A 27,900-nucleotide genomic window follows, 5' to 3' on the forward strand; every position below is an offset into this window, starting at 1 on the left:
AGCCTCCAGGGAATGGATTACTTAAAACCACTCCAGGCATGGAATGATAAAAATGTCTCCCAACAATTCGATTATGCTGTATCCAACTCTTGGGTGTCATTCACATCTAGGAGAACAGGGTACCCAATAAAGAGAGAAGGACATATGAACCCCTCAATTTCAGCCTTTGCCTGAGCATGCAGCCCAGTGTGGGTTCAGAGTTCTGAGGCTGAAAAGAAGGTCATCTTTGCCTAGCCTACTGGGTAAATTCTAAACAAATGATCAACACATTCAATCTACTATTTTGTAGCAGAGAGCCAAGATTTCCACCATTCCCGAACTAGAGTGTCCCAATTAGCATATCTCATTAGTAAATCCTCCTGTGTTTGACACAAAGTGAGTATGACAAGCAGAAAAAAAAAAATCCATGACTACTATTTTTGTTCAGGATTCTTTAGTTGATAAACATAAGAACTGTTTAATTTCCAATCCCTGCTTGCCCATAACTTTGGTCATGAGTATCAGAGATTTGGCTAATCTGAAATGAGAACACAGATCTCTACTCTCTGCTATGAATGGCAGAGTGAAAACTACCCTCTTGGAGTTGAGAATACTTGGCAACATACTGGATGAGACAATAAAAATGGAAAAACCTAGAAATATGTACATCCAAGTGAAAATCACTTCTCAAAATGATCATCTTGGGAAGCAACTCATTTACTTCTTTATTATCTTCAGAGAAAGTTCACAAAGAAAACTTGCAATGCAGTTCCATCATACTGTAGTCATTCTTTGTTTTTTTAGCCCAACGTAGCAATACTCAGTTTGACTGTTTTAAAAAATAACCCTGACAAGATGAATATTGCTGTATTGATAATAATCTCCTTGATGTGCTAAAAGCTTTGAAGACAATCCCTGGGAAAAAACTCTGCAACTGTAACAGCACCACGATGAGAATGGGCCCAACCCCTCTAGACGTGAATGCTTTCAAGAGGGTGACATTTGACTACAGAGCTGTGATACACTTGCTCACAACTCAGACACAGGACACTTGAGTCATACTTCATCAAACCGTTGAGTTGGAAGGGACAATACAGTTCAATTGATAAGGTTGAGAATTAGGCTTTGAATGGAGAGCCACTGCCTGCTAGCCAATGTCACCCACCATTTCTGCTCCCTGAGGTCCTTCTTGAAGATGAAAATTATCTTGGCATCATAAACTATCTAACACACTGGAAGATGCTTGTTAGTTTGTCCATTAGCATCCACTGGGGTGCTTGGGCCCTGGGGAGCTGGGGTGGAGGCCAAAGGGTCAGAAATGTGGTGGACAGTTGTTGACATGAGCGATGGAGGCGGAAACAGGACAGAGGATGTTGGAGGTGGCAGGAAGGCTCCCAAAGAAGGGTTGATGGGGTACCAAAGAGTTGTATTTCCTGTTGCACATTGTTTATTTTGGTTAAGCTTCATAATGCTCATTCTCAGGAAGGTCAAAGGTCACACAGATATTTTTTGATTTTTTTTCTTTAACAACTCTGAAGGTAATTCAAGATGAGACTTTACTACCCCCCAAACTTAATTTACTATGTAGATTATGTAAATATGGCTCAGTATTATAAGAAATATTTCTTTTGAGAATTTCAGAATGATCTACAAACTCATTTCCAAGTAAATTCTACTTGTGAGTGGTACAGCCTCATGGCTGAAAGTACAGCTTTCAAAGTAGACCATTAGAATCATGCCTCTGCTACTTGTTATCCGTGTAACTTTGGAAAACTTACTTAACTTCTCTGAGCCTCAACTGTCTCACTTGTAACATGAGAATAATGGTAATTACTTTATATGAGTAAATGAGATACCAGTAAGGGAGACATAAGTCATGTTAGTCCGAAGTAGTCAATAAATCATGACTCTTAGTAATATCTCATTATTTATTATTTCCACTTTTACGGTCAGAAGTCCAGGCCCAGGAAAGGTAAATCATTATTCACTCACCATAGTGCTAGACAGAACTAAGGTAAGTTCTCTTTTATTCCTCGAGTACTGCTTATGTTAAAATCTGAGACTTACTCCAAGGGATCTCCTACATAAAAGTAATGCTTGTTAAAAATATTTTGATATCATATAAGGCCTTTTCCATGATAAGCACAGTAGTAGCCAACTTTATTCTAGATGCTGGCCTAAGAAAGATATCACCTATTCTCCCCAAATCCTAGGATATACATATTACCCTCATTTACAGGTGAGAAAACTAAGGCTTACAGAGGTTCACTGATTTGATTGAGGTTCATACAGCTAGACTATCTGAGTAAGAATTTAAACCCAGATTCAGTCACAGCAAAATGGCTACACATAATATTAGAAAGTAATTCCACAATACTGTTTGTTTTCAAATGATCCCAAAATTACCCATGTTAAAAATGGAACTTTGTAAAGTATACACAGCACTCTACTCCAAGCCCATTCTTCACAATCTACGATGTAGGCGGTTAAGAACCGAGAGCTTTCTGTGGGACACAGCTCTTGAATCCTGGCTGGGTCTGGCTTCCTCCTGGCGTGTATCTAGGGCGAAGGTTAGCTTGGCCGCGGTCTGTGCTGCCGGTGGCATTCTGTTCTGGGCAGCAGCCGCACAAACGACTCGAGGAATGTGACTGGAATGAGGCTCTGCGCCGTCACACTGTCCTGACATACTGTTTTGACATGTCACATGCTGTCTTTGTGCTTGGACACTAACAGAGACCTGTCAAATTACATGCACAAAGCAACATCCAGTCTCCCTTCCTGACTTCCTTCCTTCCTTCCTCCCTTCACTTATTCCAGGAAGGATTTTTTTCCTTTCAAATTCCCTGGGGAGCAGCTCTGATTCACCAGTGCTCTGGAGACAGAGCTATCTTCTCACACGATTCCTGTTTGGGGCAGAATAAGATCTCCGCTTTATGTTAACCGCGGGATATAAGGTAACCACAGCCTTTTTTTTTTCTGTTTGTAGTTATGACAATTTCACCCTTTAACATTAACTCACACATTACTTTCTCCAGCAATCTTCCCTGATGTCCCCCTGCTCGGTAAATACCCAGCCTTCGTGCTCCATATATCATTATCCTTTCCACTCAGTATTAAGATGATTGTTTTAAAAGCCTGTCGCCCTCTCCAGACTGAACTTGAAGACAGAGAACACGTCTTACTTGAGGGGGGTACTCAAGCCTTATGCACGAGCGTGGGGTCACAGCAGGATCTACTATGATTGGCTGGACATTTAGACATCTCAGTGGGTTGGTGTAGGTGGATATTTGTCATTCAACACTCTTACTATCACGTCTGGCCTTATTTCAGTACTCAGCATAATCACTACATCATACACAGGGCAGGGACTCGGAACACGCATGTCGACAATGACCGATTTATCGACTGAAGGAATAGGCACCAGGCATGGGCATTATCAGAAGATTACTGCCAACCAGACATGCCACTAAAGGCACTGATCCTCAGGCGACACTCTTAACAAGCAAGAGCAGACCCCGGGGACAGTGCCGCTCTACAAGGAAGATGCTCTTGCCTCCGGACGCCTCAAGGGAACCGTCAGGAGGCCTTCAGAGGCATCTGTCAGGACCACTGCTGTCTCTGGGGTCTTGATTCTGCCCTGATAGGAGCACAGCGGTAATCAGAGCGTGCAGAGCGAGCTCGGCGGTGTCTGGGGACTCTGGGTGGGGAGGGGCGCGGCCCTTACCTGCCTATGCTGCGGGGAGACTTGGTACCCCAGTCCCGTGATGGGCTGACTCTGCATCTTCTGCAGGAGGATCTTTTGCTGCAGTGGCAACGGGGCCCTCAGCAAGGGCTGGTTCGAGAGCGGCTGGGCGGGCTGGGCCGCTGGCTGCTGCGCGGGCGGCTGCGGCTGCTGCTGCGGCGTCGGAGGCGGCTGCGGCTGCTGCTGCTGTTGCGGCTGCGGCGGCTGCTGCTGCTGTGGCTGAACCGTGACGGAGCTCTGCTGCGGCTGCTGCTGGGTGTAATGCAAGAGTGAAGGCTTGCTCTGGGAAGGCAACACGGAAGGCATTTGCTGGTTGGCTTGATCCGAGTTGAAATGGAACAAAGGCTTGGTGCTGCCGTGCCGGGGCTCCATGGCCGGGTGCGGGGTGCTCAGAAAGCTCCGGCTGAGGTCCTGCGGCTTAGGTTGCAGGAGCACGTCCAGCGGCCCGCCCTGGGCCGAGGGGCTGGCCTTGTACAGGTAGTTTGCCATGACCTTCGACGGGTTGCTGCTGCCCGCGACCCCCGGCATGGTGGCGCTCTGGGGGCTGAATGGCTGCTGGCCGAAGGAGGGGCTGGGGATCTTCTCCTGCCCGAAGGGACCTGGGGAGGGCCCTGCCGAGGAGGGCAAGGCTGGCCAGCTGGCGGGCTGCTGCTGCTGCTGCTGGTGCTGGTGCATCCGGACGTGTTGCTGCCGGTTGGCGGCAATCTGTTTGAGCTGCTGAGCGTGGGACACTTCCTGCCAGCTGGGTAGGGCCCGGGCCGCTCCGGAGGCTGGCGGGGGCTGCGCCTGGCTCTGGGGGACCGACGGGATCGGGGATGAAGCGGAGAGGCCCGAGCTGGCCATGGAGAACGGGGGCCCCGCGGATGAGGGCCTCAGCTGCGGGGAGCCCGAAGGGCCCTGGGTCAGGCCAGGGGAGTATTCGCTTTTGATCACCGTCTTCTCCAGGGGCAAGGACGGCCGCGGAGTGCTCCTCTGGCTCTGCTGACCCAAGTCGATGTTAAACGGGTCATCCTGCTTTATGGTGGCATTGATCATGTTCTCCAGCTCAAGGTCACTCATGGGAGGCACAGAGATATTGGTCAGTTCGTTAAACAGCTCCTGCAGCTCGGGATCCATCAGCTGCTCCCCGGGATCATCTCCGTACCTGTTAGAGAAAATATTCTCCTGGGTCACTTGGCCATCCCCGTGCTTGCTGCAAGACAGCGTCTCTCCAGGCTCCTTCTTCACTTCCTTCAAGCCCATGTTGAACAGACCATTTCCAGGAGAGTGGGTAGGAGGGGGGGGCAGCGTGGCAGTCTTTCTCAGGGGTGCTTGGCTCATGGGCAAGGCCCCCGACATCATCTGACTTTGTCCATTATTTACTGGGAGGCCCCCTGGTCCTGCAGCGAGATTTTCACTGACACGGATTCTTTTGATATCAAGGAACGAGTTGTCGACAAAGCCATTGGGCCTCTTGCTGTTGGCAGGAGACAGGTTAATGATCTGTTTTCTTTTCAAGGAACCCTGGAGCTGAAAGACAGATGGGGAATAGAAAAAAAACAGAGCATGAGATATTAATCCAGGTATGTGTGTAGTCAAAGAAGACAGAATATTTGAATGTTCTTCCATTTACACATGTGCAGGATGAATTCAAAAAAGAAAAGCACAAATGCGGCCCAGTGTGGAAGATAAGGAATCTTAACAGTAGCACAGACAGGGCAAAATGTTTCTGGAGGAGCATGCCAACGAAGGGTGGGAGGTCACAGAGGTTCCCATGATTGGTACCCTGGTCAGTGGGTGAAGAATCCATCACATGTCATCGGGAGTTATTGATAATACCTATGGCTAATCACCAAAGTGGTGCTGTTTTTCTGCAACAGGCCAAACTATTCCACACGCATGCACACACAATCCACACAGACACAGGCCACTGGACTGAGCATAATTTTGACCAAGATGGGAAACAGCACAGAGTCTAAAGCTGAGACCCAATTTCCAGTTTCTTCTGCACAGATTCAATCCCTTCACCACTCTTATCCTCTAAGTGAGTAATTAGAATGTTTGCCTTGTCTAAGGAGACAGTCTCTCTGTTGTTTAACTATTTTTCTTCCTATGATTCTGCGGCTTTGCATTCAAGACCCTGTAGCAACACTGTGTGGGTGCATGGCATCTATGGGATTATCACTTATCATCTGAAACCCTCTAAGCACGGATTTTCCTGGGGATTCATTTTTCATGTGGCCTGTCTCTAAGTCTTTTAGCCAAAGCCGAGGTGTAGAGAGGCAGTACTGCATGATGGTTAAGTACTCAGGCTCTGGAACTAGTTAAGGTGAGCTCAAACCCCAGTCTGTCACTGAGCTCTAGGTGATTCTGGCTCTTGACTTCTCCAAGCCTCAACTTCCTTACCTGGAAAATGGGCACAGGACCACTTAACTCATAGAAAGACATGAGACACTGGCTATCTAATTTTGCGTTTGGTATTGTATATGTTTCAGTGCTACTCTTTCAATTCGTCCCACCCTCTCCTCCCCACTCTGTGTCCACAAACTTGTACTGGGAACTCAAATGCAGTGCTCTGTGACAACCCAGAGGGGTGGGATGGGTTGGGAGGTGGGAGGGAGGTTCACAAGGGATGGGACATACATATACCTATGATTCAAGTTGGTACATGGCAGAAACCACCACAATGGTGCAAAGCCATTATCCTCCAATTTAAAATAAATAAGTTTAAACAAAAAACCAAAACAATTACCAAAAAAGAAAGACATGAGACATGCAAACATTTAGCACAGGCCATCCCCTGGAGAAGGAAATGGCAACCCACTCCAGTACTCTTGCCTGGAAAATCCCATGGACTGAGGATCCTGGTAGGCTACAGTCCATGGGGTCGCAAAGAGTTGGACACGGCTGAGCGACTTCACTTTCACTTTCACTTTACCAAAATAAGAACTCAATGAAGTATATTTTATAAAAAATATGGCTTATTATATTCTCAGAGAGGAGCAGCTCTCTAAACAGCAACAAAATATCAAAGGACTTCAGTCACTCATTCAGTGATTAGACTGTATTCCATTAATTTCAGACTTTATATATAGAGATTTAAGAACTAATAAATTAATAAGAAACATAAAATATACACCGTTGATCTTCAGATGCTTGTTGCTTTGCCTCTAAAGTGGGAGGCTATATGTAGCAAAATGTGGCTTTCCCAGTGCAGCTGAACCACTTCAATTATTTCTGTTTGCTCAGGATAACCAGAAATTACCTGAGGTAGAAGGACATTTCCCAGATACAAAATTCTATCACTTCTCCCGTCCTCCCTTTTCTCTTACCATCACTCCTCCACCCTCCTGAAGATTTCCAGGTAACTTAATTAGAAAGTGAAATTAATATTTTAATTATTACTCTTTAATTTTTACTATTTTAAAAATATTTCTATTTTTAATATTTTTAATTTAAAAATTTAAAAAATATTTTAAATATTTTAAAATATTTAATATTTTAATTATGAGCACCTTCAGCCACCTGATACAAAGAACTGACTCATTTGAAAAGTCCCTGATGCTGGGAAAGATTGAAGGTGGGAAGAGAAGGGGATGACAGAGGATAAGATGGTTGAATGGCATCACCGGCTCAATGGACATGAATCTGAGTAAACTCTGGGAGTTGCTGATGGACAGGGAGGCCTGGTGTGCTGCGGTCCATGGGGTTGCAAAGTGTCAGACATGACTGAGTGACTGAACGAACTGAACTGAGCAACTATTACATGCCAAGTGTTTAAATTATGATTATTTTATTTTCCTTACTATTTACAACAACCCCATTAAATATGCTTTACTTCATAGGTAAGGAAACCAAGGCTCAGGGAGGCTAAGTAAGTTGCCCAGTGTCACACAGCAAATAGATGTGGAAACAGTGACAGATTTTATTTTCTTGGGCTCCAAAATCACTGCAGATGGTGACTGCAGCCATGAAATTAAAAGATGCTTGCTCCTTGGAAGAAAAGTTATGGCCAACCTAGATAGCATATTAAAGAGCAGAGACATTACTTTGACAACAAAGGTCCGTCTAGTCAAGGCTATGATTTTTCCAGTGGTCATGTGTGATGTGAGAGTTTGACTATAAAGAAAGCTGAGCACTGGAGAATCGATGCTTTTGAACTGTGGTGTTGGAGAAGACTCTTGAGAGTCCCTTGGACTGCAAGGAGATCAAACCAGCCCATCCTAAAGGAAGTCAGTCCTGAATATTCATTGGAAGGACTGATGCTGAAGCTGAAATCCCAATACTTTGGCTACCTGATGTGAAGAGCTGACTCATTTGAAAAGAACCTGATGCTGGGAAAGATTGAAGGTGGGAGGAGAAGGGGATGACAGAGGATGAGGTGGTTGGATGGCATCACCGACTCGATGGACATGAGTTTGAGTAAACTCCGGGAGTTGGTGATGGACAGGGAGGCCTGGCGTGCTGCTGTTCATGGGGTTGCAAAGAGTCGGACACGACTGAGTGACTGGACTGAACTGAACTGGGTAGTTCTAAAGCGTGTGTCATTTCCACTATTTGATGCTGGAGTCAGCTTGTTTAGGGGTAGGGTTTGCCTTGTGTAAGAGGGACGAAGCAGTGAGCACAGGATGAGGAACCAGAGAATGGCGGGGACACGGTCTAGGGCTGAATGTGAACATGTTCCTTGTCATGTAGTTCAACAATACCTGTTTCATTAATCCATTACCTGAGGTTGTGCCCCTCATAAGTGTCTATAGTTACGGAGGATGTACCATGTTGGTATAACCAGTGCTTACATTTTACCACTGCTAATGGGTAATCAGGAAAAGGAACCTGACCCGAGCTGGGCTAATCATTCCTTCCAGGAAGATTTTTAAATTGGAGAAAGTGAAGCGAGGCTCCTTTTGGGTGGCTGCATGGTCATTTATGGGCTTCTCTTGTGGCTCAAACAGTAAAGAAACTGCCGGCAATGTGGGAGACCCAGGTTAGATCCCTGGGTTAGGAAGATCCCCTGGAGAAGGAAATGGCAACCCACTCCAGTATTCTTGTCTGGAGAATTCCATGGACAGAGGAGCCTGGCAGGCTACAGTTCATGGGGTCACAAAGAGTTGGACATGACTGAGCAGCTAACACTCTTTAACACACGGCTGTTTATAAAACCTGTGAAGTGTTGCACCATTAACCAACCAGAACCACAGAGGAAGAAAGTCTGTGGAAAGAGAATGATGGAGAGAGAAAGGACACAAATTTTGAGAGCATCTGAGGGCCTGATTTCAATATGAGCCCACCTCTACTGCTCTCCTTGTTTTCCTTGCTACACTGTGGAATCTTTACAGTAAAGTCTCCTTTTTCCTTAAGCTAACATGAGTTGGGCTTCTGTTACTTTCAGCCAAAAGCCAAAACTAATAAGTCCCATGAGATCTAACATTGGGGGATGAGCTGTTTGCAACAAGGGGTAGGGTGCTCTTTGTCCCTGGGTGTGGAGGTTTTATTTTCCCCATCTTTGCTGTCTCTCCATGTTTCCCTGACTCCTAATGTCATCTCTCCCCTGATCGAGGCCAACATTATCACAGAACACTGTCAGTCATCACTACATCTGGCGCCCACTGAAAGTGGTCGCTGTCTTCAGGGGGTCAGAAAGAGCACACACCGCAGAGAGTCAGCCACGCTGCCTCAAAAGTGGCCATGCTGATTTTTTTCAGCATAAGTTACTTTTTGAAGGTTTTTTTTTTTTTTTTCACACTGAGTAAAGAACAAACAAAGGAAAACATTCTTTTTCCAGGTTTGGGTTATTGCCTTTGATTTATTTTCCACTGCTTTGAAAAAAACCTGTTCTTCCAGATTCTCCTACAGCTCAGGCCACTCCCTGGGCAGCTCAGTACATACCCTGGGAAGCAGCTCCAGCACTTTCTCTAAGTTACCAGGACTGGAGAGGCAGTGATAGAATTAGTGGTGGTAGTAGCAGCAGTGGTAGTAATAATAGCAACAACAACAAAGTCATTTATTGAGGGCTGTGTGCTAGGCCTTATGCTAAGCTCTTTGTATGGGCTTAGCATATTAATTGTGCTAAATTAAATTAAATCTCATTTAATTCTCACAAACAACTCTAAGAATCCTTGCAACAACAACTCTATAAGGTTGATACTATTTCTACCCTCTCCCCTCCCTTTCACTGGTGAACCAGTTGAGGTTGGGAGACTGAATGACTCTTGAAGGTCACACAAATACTAAGCAATAAAGGCCAGAATCAAACCAAGCATTCCCACTGCAGAGCCTGTGCCGGGTAGTAAATGGCACCCAGGCCCTGAAGAGGGAAGCGGTGCCCACACACGGGTATTGAGGGCACTGGCCCAGGGTCTAGTCCTGATTCCGGCATTAATTTGTTTTGCTATTTTAGGTAGGAAATTTTCTCTTCTATGGACCGTAGTTCCCCCCTTTATAAATAAGGTTAACTCTGAGAATGCTTTCCCAATGAATCCAGAAAATAACAGACACTGAGGGAGTTAGAATTGTTTTTTAGGCACATGTAACATGGTGTGAGGTCACCACCAAGCATAGCTGGATGGATGACTTAAGCTGGGGAACAGAAGTCCTCCCCAGTGGCATGTAGAAGACATCTCCATGGATAAAGAGATTCCACTAGGACTTCATCAGGCATGACCCTTAACCAAGAGAACTGGGAGACAGTCTATGTCCTGCCTTGTGGAAGCTTCTCATCACAGTTACGTCATCAAGACCCAGTGAATGCATAGAGGTAGAGGCACAATACAATCTCAGGGATTCTTAAAGCACAATCTTTGCTCTGAAATATTTTCTTTGCTGGACTAAAATGCCTCTATCAGATATCTGGCTTGTAAAGATGACATAGAGTCTCAAAATGTTCTGTGACAAAGCGCAAATATTCTAGAAGGAGTAGAGAAGGAGCACAGAGAGTCATATCATGAATACCTCAGTGAGAAATAGTTTGTTAGAAAAATTCAGTGCTGCCTCACCAGGCCAGGAATAGTCCTAAGAGAATGAGACTCAACCAGAGGAGTGAAGACATGGGTTTATATTGAGAAAGATGGTGGCTGGACTAAGGAACTTGGGAGCTTCAACAGTGTAGACCTTCCAGGTGGCTGGGAAGATGGGAGGGGTGAGGCAGAGGCAGGGTATATCCTGAAGGCCAGAGAGGCCAGACAATTTCCAGAAAGCAGTTACTAGCATTGAGAAGGCAGAGGAAAGAAATTCCAAAATAAACCTGTCAGTCAGGATGATGCACCCCTTAAACTGCGTAGGTACAAGGCCAAGGGACCACAATAGTCTTAGGGACCCATGAAAATGATTTAAGACGGAAGACAAATTGAACTTTTAGGTTGAGGAAATGTTTTAATATTTAATGCGCTGTGTTGTCTTAAGTCGTGTCCGACTCTTTGAGACCCTATGGATTGTAGCCTCCCAGGCTCCTCTGTCCATGGGATTCTCCAGGCAAGAATACTGGAGTGGGTTGCCAGGCCCTCCTTCAGGGGGTCTTCCTGACTCAGGGATCAAACCTGTGTCTTGCATCTCCTTCATTGGCAGGTGGGTTCTTTACCACTGCACCACCTGGGAAGCCCTAGTAATATCTTTATCTCGATGTTAACACAGTCATAAAATATAATTTTTAAAATTTTTTTAAGGAAGAAGGGGCCTTTGAAAGCAAGACTGTCCAAGGCCCCCCAGAGGCGCTCCCCTGAGAACTACTGCATTCTGAATGCTTATTTCAAGACACATGCTCTTCAAACAAGAGTTGTCTACAGTCCCATGTAATCATCTCCCAGCTTTCTGCACATGTGTTCTGATCTTCCTCTTACAAATGAAGAAATGGCCACTCCTAACTTTAAGATCACATAGTGAAAAATATGGAGGCGGGTGGCCAACCTGGTCTGGTTCCAAATTCCTCCTCCTTAATCAGTAACCAGACTGCTCACTTTCCTCTCGGCCTTTCATTCGCCACATGCCAACATTGTTCTCAACGCGGGGCACGCAGAGAGCCAAGACAAGGGGGTGATAGAACGGAGACGCATGGCAGGCACGGGGCGGGGGCAAGGGCATTTGGGGCTCAGAGGGACGGACGCGAGGGGGAACAGGGTCGTCACTGGTTGGAGGCTGACAGTGAAAGCTCAGAACATCGCCCTCAAGGCTCCAACAGAAGGAAGGGAAGAGACAAAGGGTCACTTGGTCAGTCAGAAAGATTTACTGAGCATGCAGAGAGGGTTCCAAACCGTCCGCTATCCAGTGATCTCTGGCAAGGTAGAAAATATGCAGATGATGAAGCTTGTGGCAGCATGTAAAGGCGTCGCGTGAATGCTACATTCCAACGTTTATATTTTCCTAGGTGGACTGAGAGGCACTTTTTTGTTTTGTACAATAAAGCTGCACCCCAAAATTACTATGTTTAAAGTGTGAGATGATGCATACAATCTCCCCCTTTCACTGGCCATCCGAGGAAGGGACTTCTTTTGGAAAGGATTTCAATGCAGCAAATCTTGTCTGGGTGGCGTGCAGGACTCACCCTGCTTCCCTTTGCTGAGATCCAGGAGCCTGTTTCCTTTCACTCTCATCCTTGTTCTGACTCTACTTGAACACCTCGATGCTATTTGAGGCCTGCGGTCTCTACCGGGGGAAGGTGTAGGCCTGCTCAGGGCAGGGCCCAAACACAGTGGCCTGCCTGCCCCGAGGGCTTTGGATGGAGGTGCCCGAGAAGCCAATGGCCAAGAAAAATCCAACGGTGGAATGGGGCCTGCAGGCCCCTGATAAACTGGCCTTTTTGAACAGCTGTCTTCTACTCTTTCAAAGGACTCGAAACATAAACTTCCTGGAGGGATTTAAGAATGCCATGATTGCACAATCCTCTGGTTTCTGTTTCTTTCCCTGCCCCCATCCATTTCCACAAAATAAATGCATTCTTTGTCTCCCATGCTGCCTTGGAAACAGGGAATATGCTACACAAAGGTAACAATTCAGTCCATAGGTCACCTTTTTTTTTTTTTTTTTTCCCTTAAGTAGATTTCTGTCTTTCTCAACAAGAAATAAATGCGAGAACTAAATTTACCACTACCTAGGTCCTTAAGGGGGTATCTTGGTCCCATTACCGGCAAACTTTTTGCTCAGGCCATTTTACTCACAGCTGATGAGAGATGGGGTTGAGGGTAGATAACATGAGAAGTGGGCTTCCCTCATAGCTCAGTCGGTAAAGAATCTGCCTGCAATGTGGGAGACCCGGGTTTGATTCCTGGCTCAGGAAGATCCCCTGGAGAAGGAAATGGCAACCCACTCTAGTATTCTTGCCTGGAGAATCCCATGCACAGAGGAGCCTGGCAGGCTACAGTCCATGCGGTTACAAGAGTCGGACAAGACTTAGCGATTAAACCACCACCACCAACATGAGGAGACCAACCTCCGCCCCAATAATTTATGACTCTTGATTTAATTCTTGAAGTAAAAATGTTTGAGATCCTGAAACAGTCAGTTCCAGCTCATCCCAGTACTTGAAGGTAAGACTGATTCTTCCCTGGGTCTCTTGCCCCCACACAAACGAGATGGGATTTTAAAGCCTTCTGCGGATGACATCAAAAAGCTCCTAGTTCTCATCTGGATGTTGAAGACCTCTGAGCTTCTCCTTTAGTGCTCCCCTGTATTTCGAGGTATTGTTTTATGTCCACATAGTAATTAGATTTGCCCAGCTAGATTTCAAGCTCTTTGAGTGCAGACACTGTGTCTTATGGCTTCCCAGGTGGCACTCGTGATAAAGAACCTGGCTGCCAATGCAGGAGATCTAAGAGACACGGGTTCTACCCCTGGGTTGGGAAGATTCCCCTGGAGGAGGGCATGGCAACCCACCACAGTATTCCTGCCTGGAGAATCCCATAGACAGAGACTGACAGTCCACAGACCCTACAGGGTTGCCAAGAGTTGGACATGGCTGAAGTGACTTAGCATGCACGCACACACCTTGTCCTACATTTGACTGGTTGCTTTTGGTCCTAACCACAGTGCTGGGCACATTACAGGTGTTCAAAGAGTAGTTTCTTGGATGATCTCAGTACTTGGGAAGTTGTACCCTTCTAACTGCTGAGCAGTAAAACAATGTTAAGAAGGCTGTGGTAATTATTTTATTAACCAATTCACAAGCAATTTAGTGGTTCCACTAGAGCTGTGCTTTAGTGATCACTTTCCTCTGAACCCTGAAGTCCAGGAATAAGAAGTCCTGAGAACTGGAACCGTGTTTTCATCCACATAAACCAAATGTGAAGGGGTGTGTGAAGCTTCGTGATGGATTCCACGGGGTGCTGAGCCTCCTGAATGGATGCCAAAGCTGGCATGTAATTCTTGACTCCTTCTCGACTCCATGCCCCATGTGAATGAAACCACTGCAGCTCAAAGAAGTTGGGCATGTTTCCTATATGATTTTCAGGAATTTCCATTTTTACTCCTTCAGAGTAAAGCTTTTTTTTTTTTTTTTTTTTTTTCTGGGGTGGAAGGTGTCAGAGAAAGCATGTTAGAATTATATGGAAAAGTAATTCCGTAACTTTGTTCTCTAAGGTCTGGACTCTGGGTAATGTGACTACTTAAGTCAATAAAATAGTTCTTCTTTTTTTTTTTTTATCAAACCAAAGATAAAATTTTCTATAGAAACCAGAGAAGTGCAAATTCAGGATCTTTGTAGAGAAAACAAGTCAACACAGTGTCCTTCTAAAATGGTAAATGCCAAAGTGTCCCACATTCAAACCTGCTTTCATGCTTCTCCCTCCCTTCATATTGTCATGGCTACTTCTACAAGAGTAACCAGAAGAGCTGGAAATTGCCCCAGAAACACATTCCTCATTACAGGGCAGAGGGAAGGTGTTTCATTATGGCATTTTTCAGTTTGCACACTTTTATCCCTTGTCCTTGGAGAATGTTTCAAGTCTATCAATTCATAAAACATTCACAGAGGGAAGAGGGACAATAAATAGGCTCTCTGAGGCAACTCAGAGATGTGGCCATCTCATTTTTTTTTCTCTTCAATTGAAATACAGCTGATTCGCAGTGATGCATTAATTTCAGGTATACAGCAAAGGGATTCAATTATACACACATGTGTATCTATTCTTTTGCAGATCCTTTCCCATCATGGGTCATTACAAGATATTGAATATTGCTCCCTGTGCTATACAGTAGATCTTTGTTGTTTACCTCTTTTATATTCAGCATTGTGTATATATTAATTCCAAACTCCTAATTTATCCCTCTTCTCTTTCCTTTTGGTAGGCATGAATTTATTTTCTATGTCTGTGGGTTTATTTCTGCCTTGTAAATAAGTTTATTTGTATTATTTTTTTCAGATTCCACATCTAAGTGATATATGATATTTCAGACATCCTGTTTTATCTAGGTGAATGGGAGGGTGTGGGATCTCAAAGGAGGCTGAATTCAGCTGCTAGTGAGCCTGGGATAGGAAGGCTGCTCCCCTCCTGTTCACTGAGCGTGAACCAGGCCCTTCCCTCACTGTAGGATGGGCGCTCAGGACGAGCAGGGGCCTTGTCGGAAAGCACCAGAAGCGCGCATAGCGCAGGACAGCACCCCACCGCTGGCGGCTCTTTCCCAGGAGAAGAGACAGAACTTGAGTCTGAGCCTGTGAGATGCTTCCTGCCGTCCTGACTGTTACATGCCAGGCATGTGCTAGATAAAGGCAAAATGAAGGCAACAAGATGAGCTTCTCCTCATGTGTAAAACAACAGTTGCTTACTCATCCATTCAACAGATATCTACTTAGCACCAAGGAGATGTTCTGTGAGACTGAGTGTCTTAGGGTTCTTGTTTAGAGCACAAAGAGCCTGCAAAATTGGTTTTGGAACACAGTGCTCAATACATGCGAGAGCTGATAAAACAAACAAATGAAAAGGAAGGTACCAGTCTGTCTGGAAATAAAACGGAAAGTAACAGTGCAATGTGATGGTTGCTGCGCAGAGGGGAGCATGGGATTATAGCTGTGGAGGGGAGTGGCCTTTGCTTGGAAAGATAGGAAGGAGTCCCTCTCCCTTCCAAGGAAATGTCCCCCAGATATGCAAATAATATGATTGATTGATGATATTCTGCTACACTACTAGTGATGGGGTCAACAAAACTTGTTGTCTAGCAACAGGGGGATGTTGAGATGAAATTAAAAAGTTCAAGGTAGAAGTATTCTGCCATAAAGAAGGCTGGGAGCTGAAGAATTGATACTTTCAAACTGTGGTGCTGGAGAAGACTCTTGACCCTTAGACCAGCAGCAAGGAGATCCAACCAGTCAATACTAAAGGAAATCAACCCTGAATATTCTTTGGAAGTACTGACAGTTAAGCTGAAGCTCCAATATTTTGGCCACCTGATGAGAAGAACGACTCATTGGAAAACACCCTGATGCTGGGAAAGATTGAAGGCAGGAGGAGAAGGGGACAACAGAAGATGAGATGGTTGGATGGCATCACCAACTCAATGGACATGAGTTTGAGCAAACTTCAGGAGACAGTGAAGGACAGGGAAGCCTGGCATGCTGCAGCCCATGGGGTCGCAAGGAGTCGGACACGACTGAGCTACTGAACAACGAATTCTGCCATGTTGTCTACTAGCTTAACCAGTGTCACTCCAGATCTACTAAGCAGTAACCAGTGTGAGTATCCTGGTGACTATCTCCTTGGTCATCCTGACTAGTTGCTACAATCATCAGAGAGCAGGGGCCTGCAGGGCCACTTTTCAGAGATGGACCTTCTGTGTTTGACAGAAAATGAACAGAAGGGTCTGTAAAAGCCTGAAAAACCCAACCACTTTGTGCATGAAACACTTTAATCATGACTCATTTTTTCACCCAAAATATATTGAAGCAAAAACCAAAGCAAATGCTTTGTCTACAATGTTGACAGTACTCTGGAAATCTCTAAATGTCCTCCTCAGTAGAATGTACAATGTATTAAGTACCGTCAATCAAGAGGCTACTCTCCTCCTCAGTTGGAGGGCCCAGTCTGGAAGCTTTCACTCTAAGGGGCCGAGATCAAGGTCAACGCATCTCCCTTGTGAGGCCTCCCCCTTCTGGTCTCCCTCACGTTCTTTCTTCCTGCTTTAATGATTTTAGCAAGATCTATCTAATAGTGTCTTTGGTCACTGATTCAGGTCTGCCTGTCTTTCCACTTCCTTGTGCCTCCAAGGAGTCCATGGAAGAGAGAGCGTTTGTCCATCTCATGTCACAGGAGCTCACTCCAGCACTAGCTCCAACTCACTGGGGGATGATTGGACTCACTGGGCAGCCAGCGGCCTGGGAACATTCAATGAGCCAGTTTACGGGACGGCCATGAGCCTCTGCCATTGGCCATGAGCCACACCCGCTTCATAAACCACAGGACCGACTCTCAGCCGCTCTCCGTCCAATGGCGGGGCCCCCGGGCGCTGGGCCGAGAAGTCCCGGAGTGAGAGGGGAGGCGCGGGTGTTCTCAGAGCGAGCTCATTCCTTGTGCTGGTGGCTGCTGGACTCATTCCAGAACGCTGACCGGTGTGAACATCAGGAACACCCCTCAGCTGGCAGAGAGCGTGCCCTCATACCATCCCAGAGCTGTCGGTCGATTCATTATTTGGGGGGTTAAACCCGGGTACTGGAAAGCTGCTCCCTTTTTGTAAAATAATAATAATAATAAAAATAATAAACCCTCAGTGACTCCTAATTCCTGGCAGTGTTTCTTTCTCATCCTCAGTGGTTTGTCCGACTTAAGTAGCTACTAAGCTTCCCTGTTCGCTCAGTCTCCTTGTCTTCGACCACACTCTTCCTTCTCTCCCGGGCCCTCTCTGCTTTTGGCACCAAGTGTTTGGTAACCACATTCTGAGAACCTGACCTCACATGTCGCCTCTCCCCACATGACTGTGCCTCTACCCCCCACATGAATGCCGCGCATCCCCGTGTGTTCTCATAGCAACGAGTCGGACGTCCCTCTCACGCCTAAGCTGCTGTATTACTTTCTAACAATTTCCCCAAACATCAAAGGTGACTTCAGCTTCAGTCTTCAGTGTGTGATGTTCTAGAACTCTCCACTCTCTCTACCCCTTCCCATTCTTACCATAGCTAGCTCCTTTTTTTCCTCCAGTGTGACCCCAGCAGAGGTTCTCCGTGACCACTGACCTCAAATACGCCCTCAGGGTTCTCTTCCATCTCACCCTCTTGATTGTTCCCTCTACAGTGCTTATTGCAGTTCTGGAAGACTCGTGTTCATTTGCTTCCATGTTTTACGTCCGTCTCCCATGTTATAACAAGCCCCAGAGAGGGAGGCTTGGTGTCTTGGTGACCACTGAACTTCATCTCTAGTGTAACACAAACCAATAGGAGATAAAAAATTTTGTTTAAAGTAAGTGAAAATGTCTAGAAGGAAACACTTCAAGATTCTGAAGTACTTTTTGGTTAGCAGGATGATGATTTTTTCCCCTCCCACTTCTCACGTGTCTGTGTCTCCTAATTTTTCTACATAGAGCATATATATTACCTATGGAATTAGGATTGAAGTGACCATGTTATTCAGGAGGGCTGCCCTTGCTAAATAACCACGCTTAACAAGAACCTGGTAGGGGGCTTGCTTCTGATGGCAGGACATCCCATTTCCCTGGGCCCCAAGCAGGCTGGATCAAGGTGGACATTTGATTCAAGCAGAACCATTTTAATGATTATTTTAGTAATCAGAAATTGAAACAAGACCTTCTCAACAGTCTCTGTGCGCTTGAAATGGGGGAGGCAGAGGGCTGCCTGTTACGGAAACATTCTCAGTTGTGTATGTACAATAAGCGGCAGAGAAAGCAAGTCTATGGAGATGGGAGAAGGAAACTGACTCTGGAATTGTCAGGATGAGAAGCCATGCTGAAAGAGAGGCGGAGGGGGAAGAAGTTGGGGAGAGACAGACAGACGAGATTGCTGAAGCTTTCCAATTCCTGGTTCTAGCCCTTTGGGAGAGTCAGTTGTATTTCCCACAATTGAGACACCCTGTAACATTCCAATAAATCTCCCCCCAACACACACACCTATGCCTCGTCTTCCCCTTTTGATACTTTAATTAAGGGGCCTTCTGTTACTAACAACAAACGATTCTCAACCAAATATGTAATAAAGCCAATAATTATGTTCCAGTTAAGAGTTTTCATAAGGTAAATGCACTTTTTTTTTTTTTTGATTGATTAAAACTGAAAAGCTGAGCAGAGGCTAAATGCACACATTTACTTTGGTTTCTCTTTCAACTTTCCACGTGTGGTCATTAACCCAGCTCTTCCACAGCCTTTATGAAAGGAGAGCATTATGAATTAAGAATGAGGGCGGCCGTTCCATGACAACAGGATTCTAACAGGGTTCCCATTGTCTGCACAGAGCTCGACAGGGCCTAACCCAGGGGAGGTCCAGAGATGATATCTCCACCAATTCTCCCTTCAGCGCACAAGAACATCCTGAGCATAAGACTTCCATCTGAATCATGTTTAGACAACCCAGGTCTGCAACGTGTTAACTGGTTTGGATGCGATCACCTGGAGACAGAGGTGGGAGGGATGAGCAGACCTTTTAAGAGGTCCCTGCAATTTCAGGCTCATCTTTAACTCCATTACAAAGGAATGTTAAGCAGCATTTAGAAGGTAGTTTGGCAAAGTACCTGAAAGCACCTAACAGCTCCTTTGATGTTCTTGGCATTGAGGTCATCATTCTTTTGAAACTTTTGAAGAAATATTTTTTTTATAGCAACTGTATCTAAGTTCAGTGCAGGGTGTTGATGTGTGTTTTCTCTGGTCTAATGTTAACCCGAGTAACTATGAACCATACAGAGAGATGCTCCTTTAGGGAGACCTCAGCTTTCACTCCAGCCTATGTTTATTTTCACATCAAAGACACATCTAAGAGGAAACTGCTTAACTGGCTCTATGAAACATGAAGAGGTTTACAGAGATATTTAGTTATAATTGAAAAACAAAAAAAACAAAAAAAACCCCAAAACCTACACTTCAGATAATTTAAGCCTTTCATGCCCGGAAATGAGAACGCATAATGGAAAACAGAAAACTTCCTTTGCTTTCCAGGAAGGTCTCAATGCAGATTTTTTTTTTCAAGCAGGAATTAAAATCCCAGTATTTGCCATAGATTCATGGGAAATGATTGTTGATGATTTAAATGACATGAAATGAGGGACAATAAAGCCTTTATAGTGTTTGCAGTTTAACTGCTCTTTGAAGCAATGTCCTATAGCAACACAATGCCCTTACTTTGATCTAACCTGCTCAGCCCAGTAATTACATGACTGAGATGAATTCTCCACCTGACAGGTTCCAATCCTTCATGTGTGGCCATATTCTTTGAAGAGGGAAAATAAACCCACCTAGATTGGAAAATAAAACTTTAAACAAGTCAAAATTGGGAATCAACAGTAATTCCCTGTGTCAGAGCAGTAGACTGGGCAGAAAGTCTTTTCCCAGCTGATGAGAACCTGTTTCCTAAGACAGGCTTACATTCTTCTTGAAACTTATCTTTAAGCTGAAATATGTCACGCTTCCTTTCTGTGAATTCATTTCATGATAAATCAACACTTATCATTCTTAAAATAAATGAGAGCAGAATGTACTAACCTGGGCCTTGAGTTGACTGCTAACTGACTGCTCCCTGATGGAAAAAAAACAACCACCACCTATCCAGCCCATTATGAATGGCCATGGTATAAATCAGACAAGTAAAAGAGCTCATTTTGCACCATTCTGCTAAGAAAACTGTTTACTATCTTGCTTGAGTCTGTTTAAAATATTAAAAGCATAGTGTTAACTCGGAAAGCTCCTAATTCTCCAAAATATTGCTACTGTTTATTTCATTTGCCTTTTAGATACAACCCAGGACAGATTTAAACTGGGAAAGCTCACCAACTGCAACCTTGTAAATTGCTTTTAATCCAGGATGTCAGCAGGATTGATGCCTCTGGGACTTGAGCCCCTATCCCCAAACATACATTTCTTCCCTGTACCTGGCTCACGATTAATATCTCGTATCCACTAGTTGGATTTCTAGAGGATAAAATACTTCCTCATACATGACTGGTTCTCTTCATTTGTCATGTCTCCCTATATGCCATTTCAATCTCAAAGAGGGTCTTTCTTTTCAACCAGTGTATTTCTTTCACAGTCTTCAAATCCCAGATCAAAACACACCCCTTCTCAGAGCCTAATTGCAATCACTGCTCTACTATTTTGGTCCCTAGTAAGCGACTCTATCCACGATTTGCTTTCTTTGTGTATTTAAGGCTCTGGTTTATAACTATTATTATATCTTTCTCAGTGGCCCCAGAAAGATTGTAAACACTGTTTTCTGTCTTCTAATGTCTTTTGAGACAATAATACGTTGTGGTGGTTAAGAGTCCAAGCTTCAACCTCAGAGATCTGGATTTAAGTCCTGTCTCTGTCAGAGCCCCTGGAGGAGGAAATGGCAACCCACTCTAGTATTCTTGCCTGGAGAATCCCATGGACAGAGGAGCCTGGCGGGCTACAGTCCATGGGGTCACAAAGAGTCAGACACAACTGAGAAACTAACATACACTAACACTTCTGTCCTCTATGAGATAGTTTGAATAGCTTAGTGAACCCCTCTGAGCCTCAATTTCCTTCTCTGTATAATGGATATAATAGTTCTAACTCAGTAGTTATGTGTGTGTCCAACTCTTTGAAACCCTGTGGACTGTAGCCCTCCAGGCTCCTCTGTCCATGGAATTCTCCAGGCAAGAATACTAGAGTGGGTTGCCATTCCCTGCTCCAGGGGATCTTCCCGACCCAGGGATCAAACCTGGGTCTCCAGCGTTGCAGGCAGATTCTTTTCTGTCTGAGCCACTGAGGAAGTCCAGCTCAGTTATAGTGAGCCCAACTCACAGCTGTAGAGTCTCAAATGAGACAATGTCATAAACTCTGTATTCAAAATGTGACAAATAATTAAGTTTTAATAAACATCAGCTATTATTTTCATCTAGTCGTCTGGGTCTCAATAAAACCTGGATGAGTGTTCAGCATACAGCAAAAAAGAGGAGGAGCCGACAGCATTCACCAACGGACCACTCAGTAGAAAGTACTTTTCATATATCATCTCACTGAATTCCAGCTTTCTGACTCGCTATCACTGTGACCATGGGCAAGTCGCTTAGCTTCTGTACCTCAATTTTCTCATCTGTAAAAGGTATATATAAAAATGATACTTATAAAGGTGATGCAAAGGTTAAATAAATTCATGTAGAGTGCTTAAAACAGCCCTGACATGCATAAAATGACTGACAATACCAACTATTCTTATCATTACTATTAAATCCTTACTACCTTGAGAGGAGATATAGGGAACCTCATTTTATAGATAAGAAAAAATGAGGCTACAAAAATTTAAGCCACTTGACCAAACTAATAACTGAACCAGATTCATCTGACTGTGAAAAGCCATGCTGTTTATGAAATGAATTCACTGGAGAAAATTTCAATTTCATGCTAGGAAGTTATTCCAGGGAAGCCTTGGAGGTACAATGAGGTCCTCAGGTAACTGTCCATCGCAGGTGAGGCTAAGAGTGAGGCAGGCCTGCAAGATGGGTAAGAGGTAAGGCCACTGAGAGGCAAGAGATGACCTCCCTGGCTTGCAAAGCATGCAGAGAAAGATGAGCTTAATTGTGGACCCCATACATAGGCATCAAAGGACTAAGCAGGGGAGTGACATGAACTGTAAGATATTTTAGAAAAAATACGCTACCAACCAAATATTTGTGAGTGGATTGGAGAAAGGAGAGTTTAAGCCAGCAGACCAGTGAGAATGTCTCAGCTCTCAGTAAGGAATGGTGAGAATTGGACTTGAGGTAAGATGGTGGCAGTATAAATGGAGGTGACGGGAAAGAACTTAGGAACCAGACACCAAGTGAACTTCGTGAGTAATTCCACATGAGATACGTGGGAGATATGAAAAGACAGAAATGTGACAGACAGAAAGGCCAAATCCAGATTCCTGGATTAGTGACTGAGTAGATGATGGGGTCACGTGTGAGAAAAAGATGATAGGGAGAGGAGTATGTTTCATAGTGGGGGTGGAGTGTTAATCGTTCAGTCATGTCCAACTCTTTGTGATCCCATGGACTCTAGCCCACCAGGCTTCTCTGTGCATGGGATTCTCCAGGCAAGGATACTGGAGGGGGTCACCATGTCCTTCTTCAGGGTTCATGATGGGGGTAGGAGGCAAATAATAGGCTTAAGTTGGCACATGTTGGATTGGAGATGTTGTAGGTCACGTGAGCAGAGATGTCTCCTTACTGATCAGATATTTGGGTCTGTAGGTCAGGAGCAATCTTTTGGCTGCCTACAGAGTCTGGGTTGAAATGCGTCTAAGCATCAGTGAAAGGAATGAACGAGGTTGTGAGTCCAAAGAGTTTGGAGTGAGAAGGGAAGAGAGATGGGAAGGGAGCTCTGGGGAGCACCAAAACTAAGGATAGAGCAGTTTTGAGGAATGAGGTAGAGGAGATGAAGAGTTGAAGGAAGAAGGGAGCTTCACAGAGGGAGGCAGCAACCTCACCCAGTGATGCAGAGGTCACGTGGGACAAACGCAGAGCTGTGCGAGGGGACATATGCACACCCATGGCTGATTCATGCTGGTGTGTGGCAGAAACCAACACAATGTGTGCGCGTGCCAAGTCTCTCAGTCGTGTTCCACTCTTTGTGACCCTATGGACTGCAGCCCACCAGGCTCCTCCATCCACGGAGGAGGCATGAATACTAGAGTGGGTTGCCAGGACCTCCTCCGGGGGATCTTCCCAACCCAGAGATCGAGACAGCATCTCACATGTCTCCTGCGAGTTCTTTTCTTTACCACTAGTGCCAACCGGGAAGCCTGACAATCACAATATTGTAAAGTAATTATCCTCCAATTGAAAATAAAACAAACAGAAAAACAATCAGAGCTGTTTCCATAGCATCTGATATTTGATGGTGGTTGGGGTAAGAGTCAAATCACAAGGGGCTGAAGACAGACTGGGAAGTCACAGAAGGAAGCAAAGTGGGTACATTATTTTTCCTAAAAACTGGACTGAAAGGAGAGACAGGATAGCAGCGAGAGGGAGTTACCTGCCTCATCATTTTTAACATCCTTCACAGCAGTCCGTAAAATATTTTCTGAGGATGCAGTTAGACATTTTTGAAGGGATGATTCTGTCATCTTGCCTAATTCTGCCCCTTTGTCTCATTCCTTTTCTTCCATATTTTCTCCTCTTCTCTATTATAAAGGGAGGTAGTGAGGCTGTTTCCTTGTTCAAACACTAGATAGAGTTTGCCTGTTTTTCCATGAGTAGTTAAACAGATTGCAAGCACTAGGAAATTCTGTATGCATTTGAAATCAGCCAAGAAATAAGAGAAGTCAGGCCCCAAGAACAATAGGTATCACTGAGAAAACAGAAGTGCTGTATCCAAGTATTCTTTTCCTTGGGCTTCGTGTCCAAATAAATGAATATATAGGAATATCCTGTTTGAGGAACAACAACAAAAAACTACCCAAAGCAAGATGGATAGCATTGGGTGGCTTCAGTGAAAATTTCAGTAGCACAGATTTGCAGGAAATCTAAGGCTACTAAATATGAAAATGGAAGTGTTAGTTGCTCAGTCGTGTCTGACTCTTGTGACCTCCGTGGACAGTAGCCCGCCAGGCTCCTCTGTCCATGGAATTCTCCAGGCAAGAATACTGGCGTGGGTTGCCATTCTTTTCTCCAGGGAATCTTCCCAACTCAGGGATCGAACCCTGGTCTCCTGCACTGCAGGCAGATTCTTTACCATCTGAGTCACAAGGGGAGCCAAGGATACTAGAAACCTATTTAAAGTGGAATCATACTTGATCTTGATAACTAATGATAGTTCAAAGCATTGGGATTGGGTCTAATCGCTTGTTAAATTATGGTCACATATGGGAATTGCTTTTGCCCAGATAGTTTCTTGCTACAGAACAAGAAGGATCTAATGAAGTTTGATCTTTGGATGCCTATCACCATGTATTATCAAGCCTATCATTTTCTCCATCAAAGAAAACACAGTCAGAGAAGAGGGAGAAGACAAGAGAGAGAACAATCCAACAACCTCAATCCATCTATGCATCAATTCAAACTATTCTCCGTTATCTGTGTTCACCGAACAAGCACACATCAGTTCATTTCTTGCTTTGGCTTCTCATCATATTTTTAAACTTTCAATATCATTTAGTAACATTCTTTTCTCCTCCAGGATATCTCATGTCACAGGTGCCTTTTTCTTTCTCTTTATTACTTTTGGCAATAGAAAGAGATTTTTTTTCTTCCTCTCTCCCACTGACCTTTGCCTATTCCTAGCAAATTCATTGCTGGATGGCAAGAGCTAACATGGTCATACGCAGATGCAATTTATCTTTGCACGCAGTTGGTCTGCGTGCATGTGTCTGAGAAGTGTGCTCCTATTGTTTGACTCCTTTTAACTCCACTCAGATCTCTCTAATCACAGTTTGGAATTCACCTGAATTTCCCTGCTGTGAGAGCTGAAAACGCTGACATCAAGTTGCCAGGACCACCACAGCTCTGAAAAGGAAATAGCCCTTCTTTATTGGTGGGACCCGTTAAAAGATATGAATGGGCGGTTTTTTAAGTAAGATGTTGCATACACATGACCTTGAGGTGTTTGACAGTGACACTGCCCCACATGTTGGCCATCTCCTCCATAATTAAAGAAATGCTTTGTCAAAGAAGGGAGCTGTTTGATTTTCACACCAAATCATTATTCCGGGAATTCAGAGCCCACAGCTTGCTATGCGCAATTCAATGCATAGAAAAGGTTCATACAAATCTTTTCATGGGGTTAAGAGAGTCTTCGACATTCTAGCTTCATTCTTCTCCGAGGGAGAAATTTTAATTTCTTATGATTTATGTGCCCATTTTCAAGTTTAGTTTTTTTTTTCCCCTCAAAAAAAAGTTGCTATAGCAACAACCACCCATCACAGGTTCTTCCTTGAGTACTTATAAAGGCTGCCTGCTAACAACAAGCAGATCCCGATGCCACATGGAAGGCCAGGGAGAATCATAAGCGTGTCAGATGGAAAAGATAAACTAGAGGTGAAAATAAACAAATTTTGAGATAGCAATGGACGCACCCACTGATTAGATGGGGCACCCCATACAGATGAAGGTCGTTTCTCTATAACAACAACCAAGCCACCATTTACATGGTGACCAGGCTTGAAGGCCCTTGGGGGAGGTAACAAAGAGGAAATGGGACTCAGGCCACTGCTGAAGAGAGTCCGAACTCTGGCTTCACGCTTGTGGCGTGCTGGATGACCTGAAGGAACGTCCATCTTGAGAGAGCAAGCTTGGGCCTGCCGCTCTGTGGGCCTGGGGTGACAGCAGGACTCTGTCTAAGAACTGGGCTATGTCCCCTCCCCTCCTGTGGGGGCAGCTGAATTGGCACAGACAGAATAGACTTGAGGTTGCCACGGGGGCCAGGGTTAGGGGAGGATGGGGTGGGAGTTTGGGGTTAGCAGACGCAAGCTAGTACATACAGGTGGATAAACAAGGCCCCACAGTACAGCATAGGGAGCTATAGTCAATATCCTGTGATAAACCATGATGGAAAAGAATATCTAAAAGAAGAAAGTGTGTGTGTGTGTGTGTGTGTGTGTGTGTGTGTGTATGTATGTATAACTGAATCACTTGGCTGCATAACATAAATTAACACAACCCTCTAAATCAATTATACTTCAATTTAAAAAAAGAAGGCTGATCCACTGGGTGTGCTCCTTGACTTACCTCTAATTCCACTAATAACCTGTGTGCTGAGTACAGCCTCTGAAATACCAGTAGGATGTGGATGCCATCTGTAGAACCAAAAAGGGACCAGTCTTCCACCCTTCTCTCCTCTCTGTGCTTCCCCTTCCTAGGCCAGGGCCAGGGAGGGGGCTCTGACCTTCCATCTTTGCCCCAGTTTCACCCTCCACAGTTGTGGATTTGACATCCAGACAGTAGCCCTATTTTCCTTGAGTAACTGAATTAGTGTGAAGGAAAGCTGGCAATACATTCCCAAGACTTGACTTGCTCCTCCCCTTCTGTGGAATAAGGAGCATACCTGGTCTAGAGTGAAGTGTCTTCTGAAAGAGGTGGAAAAGGGGAGGCCGGGGGAGAAAGTGTCAAAGCCACTGGGTCACGTGCTGAGAAGAAAAGCTGAGATTTCCCCTTGGGGATTTGTCAGCAAGGCTCTCTGCCCTCTGCCCTCTGGGCCCACTCTGACTTTGAGTCATGCAGAGTTGGAGAGCGACAGGCGAGAAGGCAGACATGTGTTCAGCCTCATCTTTTACAAACGATCCGAATCCAGCCTGCCTTGTGCAGTGCACAAAAACAGCCCTAGGTTTTCTAACAGACACACAGAAAGACGCAGAAGAAAAGGAAAATAGAATGTCACAGAAAAGTCTTTGAAAGAAAAAAAAAAACATACTTTGTAGGGGTCCCCCTATCCCCCACTTTCTTAATGACAACTAAGGGATATTCATGTTTAATCATGCCATTCAAAAAGAAACATTACTGGGGCAAAATTTATATGAGAAAAATTTCCCTGCCCTGCGTTGGTTTTATTTCAGACTGCTAGTTACTTTGAGTCTGTATTTTCAGATTCTTTCTTCAAATATCTAGGCCCTTGGGCAGATATATTAGCTCGTTTTATACTGAGAATCTCATTACATCAAGTAAAAAACCCTAAGCCTGATAAAATGATTTACCCCCTCAATTTAACTTTTATTTTAGTCTCCCACCAGCTTCCCTGAAGTGGGTTTGCTGCCAAGTTATAATACTTATTTTAGACTGAGTCATCCCGGCACAACTGAACAGCTTTTACTCTGCTCCTAATGTTTCCCTATCCTTGTTGTTTGAATAAAGAGAATGTGTTCTTCTATGCGTTTGCATTTGAAATGGTTACTAACGAGGGAAAAAAGAAAAAAAATGGAGGCTTAAATCCAGGGTGTTTGGCCCCAAGGGAACACAGAGTCTCCTCCCTGCACCTCTACGGCTCCCTAAAGGCGGGTGGAGGGCTATACATTTTTAAGCTCTACTGATGCCTAGAAATCGCTGGAAGCACATGAAGGCAGTGATATATCTGAGTACACAATGCTTCATTTATTCATGGGGAGAAAGTATTTGGAGTCACTCAGAGAGGGTGTG

The 27,900-nt window shown here is 44.7% G+C and overlaps 1 protein-coding gene across 1 annotated transcript in view; it reads right to left on the reverse strand.

Annotated features, from left to right (window-relative positions):
• The window catches only part of MAML2 (mastermind like transcriptional coactivator 2), a 394,914-nt gene that overhangs the window by 126,891 nt on the left and 240,123 nt on the right, over positions 1-27,900 (reverse strand). Inside the window, exon 2 of the mRNA XM_065944337.1 lies at positions 3,704-5,230. Coding sequence (XP_065800409.1) covers positions 3,704-5,230 — 1,527 coding nt within the window. The remainder of the gene's footprint in view (positions 1-3,703; positions 5,231-27,900) is intronic.

This window comes from Muntiacus reevesi, chromosome 9 (genome assembly GCF_963930625.1).
Source record: "Muntiacus reevesi chromosome 9, mMunRee1.1, whole genome shotgun sequence".
NCBI classification, from domain to species: Eukaryota; Metazoa; Chordata; class Mammalia; order Artiodactyla; family Cervidae; genus Muntiacus; species Muntiacus reevesi.